General features: G+C 43.4%; 1 protein-coding gene across 1 annotated transcript in view; it reads left to right on the forward strand.

Annotated features, from left to right (window-relative positions):
• The window catches only part of MSH2 (mutS homolog 2), a 59,475-nt gene that overhangs the window by 8,024 nt on the left and 38,807 nt on the right, over nucleotides 1-12,644 (forward strand). Inside the window, exons 4-6 of the mRNA XM_083494258.1 lie at nucleotides 345-491; nucleotides 5,386-5,535; nucleotides 7,495-7,628. Coding sequence (XP_083350384.1) covers nucleotides 345-491; nucleotides 5,386-5,535; nucleotides 7,495-7,628 — 431 coding nt within the window. The remainder of the gene's footprint in view (nucleotides 1-344; nucleotides 492-5,385; nucleotides 5,536-7,494; nucleotides 7,629-12,644) is intronic.

Consider the following 12,644-nt stretch of genomic DNA (forward strand, 5'->3'; position numbering starts at 1 on the left):
GCTCAAGTCAGTGCCCCCCCCCCGGTCCAGCTTCCTGTTCTCACACTGGCCAACCAGATGCCTGTGGGAAACCTGCAAGCAGGCCCTGAGAACAAGAGCCCTCTCCCCTCCTGTGGTTTCCAGCAGCTGGTATTCAGAAGCATATTCCAACCATGGAGAACCTGCAGCTCTATAGATGTTGTTGGACTCCCCATTAGCCTTGCCCTCTTGGCCAGTGGCCAGTGTACAAGAGGAGTTGATGTCCCATAATATCTAGTGCGCCACAGGTTCCCCATCCCTCCTCTAACGGAAGAGAACATTCTCAATTTTTATATCTAAAGATATATCTATATATATATTTGCAGGTTGTTCAGAGAGGAGGGATTCTGATTACAGAGAGGAAAAAGACCGAGTTTGTAACAAAGGACATTGTTCAAGATCTCAACCGCTTGCTGAGATCGAAAGGGAAGGAGAAGATGTCTAGTGCAACATTACCTGAAATGGACCAAAAGGTGGGTAACCAGGCTTGAGGGTGGGGGGATATATATCATAAAAGTGTCGTAGCCTGGTAACCTGTGGCTTCAGTGGCATTTTGCACCTGCGCCTCCTCTTTGGCCACTTGCATGTAAATTCTTTTTGAAAGGGAGAGGAAATGGCCGAACCTGTTTGACAGCTTTCTTCTTTGTATGGGTTCGGAGTGGTGTTTTGAACCTGTATACAAGAATTCAGTGCTTCCCAGTGCTTTGTGCCCTATAGAGCAATCCACTTGTATGGGTGGAATTTGGAATAGACTGATCTCCAGCTGAGCCTGGGCTATGTCAGAAGTCTGCCGGCTGAAGTCCCTCATCCCAGCACAGCCAAAGATACACTGGCAGAAGTCATCCATCGTGGCTAGGCCAGGGCTTAGCTGGCTGATCTGAGTCCCTAAAAAGAGGCAGTTTAAACCAACAGTTTATGCCCATCCAAACTGACTTGTGCTATTCTTCCTGATAAATTGGAGTAGTGTCTCAGTGAGGGTCTGAACCAAGCCAAATTGCAATGGCTGTTATTTTGATTTAGTTTGGTAATTTTGTTTATACATGCTTGTATTTTATACTCAAATTGCAAAGGCCAGTGGTTGATGCAAATATCTATCTATCTATCTATCTATCTATCTATCTATTCCTTGACTAAAGGAATGCCAGTTGGCTTAGAATGTCAATTAAATGAGCATGTGGGTAAAACAGTAGTTCTGAAACAAGAAGCATATTTTGTTTTCTCAGATGGTTAAAGTGTGGTGCTGATAATGCCAAGGTTGCAGATTCGATTCATGTATGGGACAGCTGCATATTTCTGCATTGCAACTGTACAATTCTCTGATGCAAGCGTGTCATGATGGGTATCATTTTAGAAGAGGCGTTCCCTGTTGTGTGAAGGAGAGGAGAGAAATGCCCTTTATGATGCTTGCAGATTCCATTTTTTTAATAATAAAACAAGGAGCTCTTAAATATATCTATAACATGTGTAAATAAATTGCTACCTGATTAGTTGGGAGCCCATTTTTAGTCAACTAAAAGTTTTTCATTGATCTCACTGCAGCTCATTTGCTGGCAGCCTCGATTGGACAGTTGTCTTTTGCTGGCTGCTATGATGTATGATTGCCGCCAGGGGTCAGCCTAGCATAAGGGCCTGCAAACAAAATAGTTAATCTGGATGATACTGGAGGAATCGGTATCATCCAGATTAGCCATTTTATTTGCAGGCCCTTGTGCTAGACTGTCACGCCCCCGCCACAAATGCCATTCCATGCTTACAGCAGCTTCTACAATGCTGATTCTGTTAGAGCAAAAAACTTAAACCAATCTTGAGCATTCTTTTTTTTTTTAAGTTTCCTGAGCATGTTAGGTTTTGCATTTTAAACTCAAATTGTAGCACTGCCAATGCCACAGAAATAAAATGGGTGTTTGCTACTGCTGTCCTGCTGTTGAACACCTTTACCTGGGAATAAGTACCATTTTGTTGCAGAAAACAATAATACATAAAATGAGCACCTGTAACAATGTACCTGCCTGGCTGTCTGCTCCTGGACTATAATATTAAGGGGAAGAGCCTTAGCTCAGTTGGTAGAGCATCTGCCTTGCATACAGGAGATCCCAGGTTCAATACCTGGCAGTTACAGGTAGGGCTGTTCCTATGTTCCAAAAATACGTTTTAGGAGAAGAAAGAAAGAAAGGATGCTGCAGTGACTCAGGCATTCTCATACCAGTTCAGATGCTGATACTGGGCCTATTTGCCACTTCACTGACATCTACTGCTCCCTGAGTGGTCATTTGGTGGCTCTAGACTTCAGTCCTGAGGTCTAGTCCTAAGCTGCACCGTGGAATGGGATGCACGGTAAAAATGGACATGGTCAAAACAAATACTTTCTTGCAACTTCTCATTGAAGTTAAATATCAAGTAAGTTACACAAATGCTTTTGAAGTATTATTTTATTATTATTTGCTGGAGAGACTTCCAAATACATGTTGCTGTCTCACACATAGTGGTATATACATTTTTCTACATGGGTCCTACCTCTGTTTAGACAAAATGGCACATGTAAACTAGCCTTTGGCTGCTATTTTTTGTTTGTTATTTTGCATCATCTGTAAAATTAGAATGATGTAACTCACAGGTTTTTTGCAGATAGACAAGATAAAGCCCTCTTTAAACATTTACGTTGCTACAGAAAGCAATGCAACCGTTACAGCATGGATGTGAAGAATATTTTAAAAGTGATATTTAGCATTGCTGCCTTGTCTAGTTAATGTATAAAGCTACTGTACCCACCCCATCTTAATCCATATTTTCAAGAAAGTTGTTGTAACCTTTATTTATTTATTTATTTATTTACGTGCGTACGTACGTAATTCATATTCTGTATTCTCAATATATACGTGTGTTCCCAGGGTAACTAACGTAGTAAGAAAAGATGATTTAAGATGGTGGTGATTAATAATAATAATAATAATAATAATAATAATAATAATACAAGGAATGAAAACTCATGCAGCAACAGCCAATTTAAATATACAGTGGTACTTCCATTTATGAACTTAATTCATTCTGGAAGTCCATTCTTACACCAAAAATGTTCTTAAACCGAGGCGTGCTTTCCCCAATGAGGCTTCCTGCCGCCGGTGGCCTTCCACTAGTTGGCTTCCGTTTGTTTTCTGGGGCAAAGTTTGCTAGCTGGAACGCCTACTTCTGGTTTTGCGGAGTGCATTGCCCGAATCGTTCGTTAACAGGACTGTTCTTAGACCGAGGTATGACTGTATGGTAAAATCAAGCTGTTATATCAGAGCAATCCAAACTGCTATGGTAGAAAGCGTTTGTGGAGACTGGAGCCACCTTTCCATTCAACTCTGCCAGTCTCCGCCAGCTGGGGAACTACACTGGCAAAGATCATCCCCATACAATTGCTCAAATGGCGAATGGGCAGAAGCCACTGCTGCTGGTATTCATACCAGTGGTAGCCATCAGAAAACCCCAGAGCAGGGCTTTTGTGGGGAGGGCTGGACTGGCACAGGCTTCACTTGATTCTGGGCACCTCCTGCTGCCATCGTGAAGACAGGCCCAATCTGGGCTTCTTCTCCAGAATGAGCTGTGAGCTGGTACAGCAGAGATGATTTGTGGATGCTGTGCTTGACTGCATTGCTCCAGCAAGCCCTGAAGCTGCTGTCTAGGGGTTAGAATTTCACCCTAAATTAAAGAATGCTGACATTCTTAAAGTACTGTAAACAGGTGACTGGGAGAGGGAAAGCCCATCAGTAATTACTATTTTTCAAGGAAGCTCTACTGGAATCTTTAGGATGGATGCTTAGAAAGTTGAGGAATTGTTAATCCGTTTTAGTATTTTAGCTTTCGTATGTTTTTTAAGTAGGGCTGTAAATAATTCTTGATTTTACTGTTTTACCTTCTGTAAACCACTTTGAGGTATTTTTTACTATTAAACGGTGTATAAATTTTGTGGAATAATAATAATAACTGTAGCAAAAAAATCTGTGAGAGATAGGTTAGACCTCTTGCATCCATTCTACACAAGATAAGTGACTGGCATCTTTAAAAATTACCATTTTTTTTAACGCTCTCACCCACTTAAAATTACACACAGCCAACTCAGTGCGTGGGCAATTTTAAATTAACACACATAAGCTATGGCTAGCACTTCCTCCTCCTGCTGGGGAGACTGCCTGAAAACATGTATGAGGCTTGCTTTTAATCTAATGCTCTCCCAAAGGTTTTCTTTGAACCATACTTGTGGTTTTGTTCTTTATGACAACCTTTATTTGAATGGTGGAAGGCTTGTGCAGTTGCTAAGTGTGAGTGAAAAGTCCTTGGTTCAAGTCTCATCCCTGCCGCAAACTTGAATGTAGCCTTAGTCTCCCTCTCTCTCTGCACTTGAACTACGCTTTGCAAATGTTTATTGGTTGTTTAACATGCAGTTTCAAGTGAGAGAAGTAGCACTATGACCTGCTAAAAAGAAAAAGGAGGAGTTTTGCAGAAGAAAATGGGCATCACTGTCACTTTTAAACAGAAGATCTGTTTGTAGCTAGCTTTTCAAACAACTGCAGCTTACGTTTGCATTTCAGCACTAAAGTGCTTTTGTTATATTTGCATAGTCCTTTCAGTGTGGAATAAATGGCTGTTTCTGTTCTTTCTTTACTCTCCTGCTGAAGATAGTGGCTGTAGCAGTTCTCTGAACACTAATTTAAAGGTGTATGAAGGATAAAGTCTTTGACCGGGACAGTCCAGGTTAGGGCTCTTAATCCTTTCCGCCCTACTTTGGCTGTTCACTGTGTCTCTTTCTAGCACAGAGATACAGACCCTAGTTCACATATAACTTACGAGTCAGCCATGGCTTTGTACAAACACATGTGTTCATTGAGTGAATATTGCAACTCCTCTTGTTGCTTTGCTGCCTGGGGGGCTAAACCATGGTTTGGCTAAGTGTTGCATCTAACCTGGCCTCATAGTTTTCCTATAACCATGGTTTGTTCTGTGGCTTACCGTGGTTTGTTTGGAGCCAGACAAGTCATTATCCCAGCTTTGGATATAATGCTATACCAAACCATTGCTTAAGTCTGGGTAGCGTGGCAGCAGTAGGATCGGGGGGCAGGGGGAGATACAGTGGCTTTGCCGTCTTTGCTCCCAGAACCCAGGTGCTAACTCATTTTCGCTTGTATCTTCGGAAGTAGATTGCCGTAAAAATTCTAGCAATAATTTCACTTGGAATTATTTAACTGCCGATTCTGCTGTTCATTTGGGAACTCTTCCTTAGTTGGACGGCATCCAGCTCTGTACCTAAAAGTACGCCAGTGACAAGCTGCCTGTCTTCCTGCATGTGGAGTAATCCCCCCTTTTTTTTCCATACCCCCCCCCCCCCAGATCGCCATCACTTCCTTGGCTGCAGTGATTAAGTATTTAGAACTCTTAACAGACGAGTCTAATTTTGGACAATTTGAACTCTCCACCATGAACCTTCATCAATATGTCACATTGGATCATTCTGCTGTCAGGGCACTTAACCTTTTCCAGGTAAGCCGGGGCATTGCTATGTACGTAAGACTCTGGGCACAGACCTGCAACACAAACTTGCCTAAAATAGGGACACATGCCCTTTTTTGCACATCTGTTTTAAGTTGGATACATTTTTTTTGGGTGGGAAAGTGGCATCCAGATAAGCATGTAAATGAAATGTGAACAGAAGCTCATGCCAGAAACAAATCTTAGTTGAATTAAGAGAACAGTATTCTCAGGAGTTAGCCCCAGGTTAAGGATTTTCGAATCGGAACTTATTTTGATCAAGACATACTCAAAGTAGACCCACTGACACCAGTAGGTTGCATCCAGCGCTGTGTGAGAGGACTTCTGCTTGCACAAATAATTCCTCTCCTCCCTCCAGCTCCCTGCGCACTCCTCAGATCTGCTCCAGAGGGTCCCCCAAACCTCTGGAGCAGATTTTGATGGCCTAACGCAGTGGTTCCCAACCTTTTTTTGGGCCATATCCAACCTAAGCATCTTTATAACTCTTATTATTCAAAAAGTGAACTATTCACGTGGAAGAAGCCTAAACGGCCATTAATTTGGTATAACTTATTCTTGAATTGCCCCCCCCCCCCAAATCAAATTGCCTGCATTGGTCATGTCCATCAATTCCAGTTGGTCTGTTCTGAGCATGACTTAAGTGGATATAATCCACTTATTAAATAAATCATAATAAACTATGCCTGTTAATTGATTAAAATCTGCATACAAATAAAACAATAAATTGGAAGAGAGAAGGTGCACGTACATCTCAAAGGAGGCTCAGGGTCAAGAGGAGTTATAGTCCGGTAAGTCCTGGAGGGCTATTACTTCCTCATCCTAGATCTAATAGATTAGATAGACTACATGTTGCAGCCCTTGTTTTGACAGGTGTGCACATGCAAATATATGCAGATGCCCTGCAGCTAGTATTCCCCACTCCTGCATAGCATATTAGGCTGGCAAAGCTTAGATAAATAAAATATGTGCTGAAAGCTTTAAGAGAATGTATTTTGTGTTGCATCGATGGATCAGACAGCATTTGGGAAGGAAAATGTTGGAGAAGTAAACCTTTAATCCACGCAATGTGGCAGAATCTGCCTTGACATAAGGAAAGACATAAGCCACGTTGTGAAGCTAGCCAGGGACGCTTTAAAGTTATATTGATCTTGGTATATAGCCCTGTAAAGCCCGTTATTTTATTTCAGAGCCCTACATGGCTTTATTGTTTTTAAAATCGGGCTGCGCTCTGATACCGCTCCACAGCTAAGTTCCTGGTTCCTCATCTTCACAGATCTAGTACATTTGTATACATCCACACAGAAGGGAAAGACCCTCGCCCCCATTTTTTTCTCCCCTCATCTCTCAATTCAGCTAGCTTGTCTTCCCTATGAGCCGCCTCCTTTGTTACTGGAAGGATGGGCTTGAACTCTGTTGCAGAATGCCAAATTAACTCAAGCATAAAGGAAATAATTTTATCTATTATTACATTTACACCCCACATAAATCAAGTTGGTTTATGTTTCTAGAGTGCCCTGGAGAAGAAGGGGTTACCTTTTCCAGAGCTATGCTCACCGGAGGATGCTTGGAAATCCAGGGGGGCTGCAGATAGCCCGGAGCGCTCTCCCAACAGTGCCCTCCAAAGAGCTCACACACTCACACGTGGCTCTCTGCATCCCATGCTCAAAATAACCCTGCAAGGTTGAGAGACAGTGATTGGCCTAAAGTGACCTAGTGAGCTCCATGAACGAGTGGAGATTTGAACTCTGGCATTCCAAGTCACAGTCCAACACTCTAACCACTATGGAGCACCACCTCTTGTTTCAGAAGAAAAGTACTAAAATGCAAAACACATCCATGTTCTCACTTGCCACTATTCTGCTTTTAGAGAGGTTTCACTCACTTTTGCACAAAGGTTTTTTGGTTTTTCTTTTAATTGACTTTCTACCACAACGTGTTATTTCCCCTCAGCGTTCTTCAGAAAATGCTCAAGGTACGCACTGTTTGGCTGGCTTGTTAAATAAGTGCAGAACGGCCCAAGGACAGAGGTTGGTGAACCAGTGGATCAAACAGCCCCTAGTGGACAGGAACAAAATAGAAGAAAGGTAAATATTCTCTTTTTCAGGGCTGATGCTTGGAACTGCCTAGATAAGAAAACGCACCACTACTTTCCTACAGGTTTGGATCACAATTTTTGTTGGTGTTAAGCGAGTATATTGAGTTGTTTGCTTTTCAGAGGATGGTTGTTTAGAAAGCAGGGTTGCTTTTCAGTAGCTGGAAGGAAACTAGTCCAGGGAGTTCTGGTGAGGCTGGAAAACTTCCTGAGTGTACATAATCAGTGGTAGTTCTAGTGTTTAGAACCACCCTTAATAGGTTTTCTCTGCCACAAGTCATGAGTATGTTTATGATAAGAGGAATTGGGCTTCAATTAGTTGGACTTCTGAGCCATTGAAATCAGTGGGAACCAAGTGCAGCTAATTTAATCTTGAGTCCAACTCTCTGAGTTTTCTGTTGCTTCTGTTACAGTGAAACTTCAGTACTGTACTAGGCATGCCGTTTCCTTGTTTTATCTTAACGTTTGTATTAGCTGTTGTTCTCATACTTCCGATTCTGTTTGTCTTAAGCCATTAAAATGATTATTTGCTTCATGGCACCAGACTTGGTATTACGTTGGTCATGAAATCTGGGGAAGCTGAGTGCAGCTAAAGCTGAGCATCTGACCTTTTAAAGAGGTAATGTTGATTTGCATCCTTGATCTTGCAAACAACAAAAGCTCCCAATTCAGCTCAGGGCTGTGTGATTCACTTGTGGGTCAACAGAGAGGGAAAAGAGGATTGCAAGTGACAGTCGGTGCCCCTGCTGTGCTTGCATGGCAAAGGGGCTTCAGCTTGGTCTTTCAGCTCCAAAAATACCTGTCACAGGTTGCCTGGTGAAGGTCTGGAAGGCTGATTTATAGTGTATGTTAGTGGACTATCTGAATTTAACTAGGATAGGCTTAATGGATTTGTATGATTAAAGTGGACTCTCAGGCTTAATGAATCCAATATATTGAATAGTTTGGCACCAGTATCTTCTGGCTTTAATACTGTGCTGTACAATTTTTAAGTTTTAGTCCTTTAGTTCTGAAAGGGAAGAAGCTGGATAATGAATAGACATGGAAAGAATAGCCTGGGCAGCATCAACAGAGTAGGTTTTTTTTCATCACAAGGGCTTCTGGCTATGCAGCTGAACTAAACCTCCCTCTCCTTTCCCTGCACCTTGCCCAGATCTGCAGGATTGGAGGAACCCCCAGAACAGATTTAGTGGGCACCTAAGGAGAGGAAGGAGGGGGTTCCCTTGCGTAGCCAGAAATCCTTGTGCTATCACAGTATTTCTCAATCTTGGGATCCCCGCTGCTGCTGGACTACGACTCCCATCATCCCTGACCACTGGCCCTGCTAGCTTGGAATGATGGGAGTTGTAGTCCATCAACAACCGGGGACCCAAGGTTGAGAGGCACTGCTAATAGAACTGCTTCCATCGATACCGGACCAGGATACAGTGTGGCCAAAGCAGAAAGTGCTTCCAAGTATGTGCCTGTCTGGGGTGGGTTTAGGTGTCACCCAGTTTTCACAATGATCGCGCACCTCAGTGCACTGCATGCAACCCCAGGAAGTTTGCCGGGCATTCAGGAGCAGCTTTTGGGAGGTGGGAAAGGGTTGCAGCAGAAAATTCCATAAAGACTCTTTGTGCATGTGGGTGACAGCACTGTTAGGATATAGTTCCGTTCCATCTTAAAAGAGAACAGGTATGACTCTTGTGTGTCACATGCCTGTTCCAGCACTTGCTGGGAACTTCCGTTTGTATATAGCTTTTGTGTTACTGCTGTTTTGCTGGAGACGAAGGGAAGCAGACATGTTTTCCTCTGTTCCTGAACCATGCGGAATAAAATGCTGTATGCTATACTTACATATTTCTCTGCCCGCCTCTTCTGCTGTGACAAGATTTACACACTCTGCTGACAGAGCGTGCACGGGTCTCTAAATGTATCTGAGGCTCGTGTCGCTGATTGCTGCTGTTCCAAGGGAGACCGGCTGCCGACCGGTGGCTGGAGCCCCCGTCTCCCCGACAGTATCCCAACAAGCACAGCCTTAACCAGGCAGCATTCACTGTCTCTGTTCTTCACCCATCTCAAGTTTGCTACATAAGAAGAGCTGGCTGGACAATCCAGTTCAGCCTCCTGTTCTCAGTCGCCAACCAGATGCCTGCAGGAAACTCCTCAAAGCAGGATCTGAGGACGAGCAGCCTCCCATTCTGTGGTTTCCAACTTTGGAGGCAGAGCATAACCAGAGAATCATAGAACTGTAGGGTTGAAAGGGACCACGCAGGTCATCTGACTCCCTGCAATGCAGGACTTTTTTGCCCAAGGTGGGGCTCAAATCCACAACCCTGAGATCAAGAATTTCATGCTCCACCAATGGAGCTATCGCACATCGTGGCTACCAGGCATTGATAACGCTCCATGAGAATCTCCCCCATTGCAGATCTATAGAAGTTGGGATGGTAGTAGTGCCATCCTCCTAAAAAAGAAGCAGCTCTTACTCAGAAGATATCTTTCTTTAGGCTTGTCAGCAGCGACCAATGACTTCAGCAGACAGCATGTGGGCTTATAAGAAGACTTTGTGTGGGAAGAACTATGAATGTCTTCTAAAGCCTGAGGGGAAAACACATCAAGTTCTGTTCAACAAAGCCTGACAGACTCCCTGTGGAGGATTGACTTAGACCAGAACCCTGTATGAAAACCTTTTCATGGTGTTTGTTGGCACAGGTGCCTAGATCCTTGCTCAACTACGGTGGGGCAAAAACTTAAGGAGCTTCTCTCTCGGGGCTCTTGCAAATGTTGTAAAGCAAGCAAAGTGCTTGCGGTGGTATATAAATTACTTAACTTAACCCCCCCCCGGGATGGTTATTATAGTAGCAGTAGTAATATTTCTTTATTATAAAAAGTTGTATCATGCTTTCCCAAAGGAAATACCCAAGGCAGCTAACAATAAAACCACAAGTTTACATTAAAACAATGTAACAAAAAAAAAAAAAAAAATACAAAAGAGAAGATGAAACCAGCTGCCAGCTAAAAATTAACACTTTCAGTGGATGATATGATTTAGAATATGAATTGTAGAGTTGGAAGGCACCATGATGGTAATCTAGTCCAACCCTTGCAATGCAGGAATCTTTTGCCCAACGTGGGGCTCAAATCCACAGCCCTGAAATTAAGAGCCGTTCTCTGCCGACTGAGCTGCTCTTCCCCTCCCATCGCCTGTATGCCCCAAAAAACTCTCCAGAGAATTGGGGGTCCCTCCTGAACAGTTGACACTGTGGGTCCCATAGGGCTTGGTACAAGGGGGGAATTTCCTAAAATCAGGCGGGTGAAACTTCAGCCCTCTGTGATACAGACCCCACCAACAGGTGCCCATCACTGTCCACATCTTCTTAGCGAAACAATTTTTATATTTGCATAAGCCTATTTGACATCAAGTGGTATATAACTTTTTAGAAAAGAAATATTAATTGCATTAAAAATAAGTAGTATTAGTAATAATGGCAGTAATATCATTATCTTCCTCCTTCCTAATGTGATGCACTGACAGTGTTGCTCTCCTAAGACCACATTCATGGTAGACATGAGCCCTGGTCCATAGGCTTCTGTCTGTTCTTCTGAGGAGCAGCTGCCGAGGTGTTTGTGGCAATGTAGGTCGGAGCCTTCTCTGAGATAGCACTGATGTTAAGGCATTCCTTCCCTTGAGTATCTCCATTCCTTTTAGGGAAGCTCCGTAACTCAGTGGTAGACCGTCCATTTTGCATGCGGAAATTCCCAGATTTGGTTCCCAGCATCTCCTGGGAGGACTGGGAGAGACCCTCTCTTCGGAATCCCTGACATGCTGCCAGCCCGTGCGTTAGGTTGGCCAAGGTAGCTTGCCGCAAGGTAGCTTCCCATTTTCCTATGTTTGGTGGCTTTCGGATGTCAAGCAAAGGCAATCTTCCCACAAGGACCTATTTCTAAAAAATATAAAAACTGTTGATTGTAATCTCAGGTATGGCTTTCTGTTGATTTACGTTCTGTTTATACAGTGTGCTAATTGCTTTTAGTTCTTTTTGCAAGCTGCTTTGGTTTTCTTTTTTTAATGAACCTGTGTTGTAAGCATTTTAATGAATGAAGAAACGTAAAAATGCTGTATCTGGCCAGTGCCGCTTCAGACTGCAGGTGTGTATATTTGTGTGTGTGTGTGTGTGTGTGTGTGTGTGTGTGTGTGTGTGATGTGATCAAATGTTTCTTCGTGCATCTCCCACCATACTTTTTTTTAAAAAAACAAACAAACACCTTAGATGCTCCATTGGATATTTTGTGAGAACAAAGCTGTCTCTGCTTCTCATCCGTAAAATCACAGTTGTGGGCTCATGACCAATTTCTTCAGGCAATTCAACTCTGTGGTGCCCAGATCCAAAGTCTGAGGAGCATACTGTAAATCCGTTGATGTTGGATTAAGGCCGCCAAGTCATACTTCAGCGCTCCCAGCAGCAGCAAGTTTTTAAGCACAGTGCAGTGGATGCTTGGGTTGCGAATGTGATCCGTGCGGGATGCACGCTCGCAACCCGCAGAGTCCGCAGCCTGCAGCAGTGCGTCTGCGCACATGCAAGTTGTGATTCGGCACTTATGCGCAAAGTGCAATTTAGCACTTCTGCACATGCGCAACCGCCAAAACCCGGAAGTAACCCGTTCTGGTACTTCCAGATTTCGGTGGTCCATAACCCGAAAAAACACAACCTGAAGCGTCTGTAACCCGAGGTACGACTGTACACAGATGCAGTTTCTAGCTGGCTCTTAACTACCCGCTCCCAGTTGCTAAAACTCGCCAACTTAAAATGAATGTGAAATGGCAGTCTTGCCCCCTGAAGTGTCTTGCAAGTTAATGAACACCAGGTCAGTTGTGTGATCTTCTGTTTCTCTTTCCCTTTTCCTTTCCTGTTTTGGCAGAATAGCAGCACAGTTGAAGCTTAATCAGAAGAAAGGCCCATAACACTAACTTGTCTCCTGCCAAATTAGAACAATGGAGTGGTATGCAACTGCTCTTTACGCAGGA

The sequence above is a fragment of the Podarcis liolepis genome (genome assembly GCF_965112155.1).
Source record: "Podarcis liolepis genome assembly, chromosome: 3".
Taxonomy (NCBI): domain Eukaryota; kingdom Metazoa; phylum Chordata; class Lepidosauria; order Squamata; family Lacertidae; genus Podarcis; species Podarcis liolepis.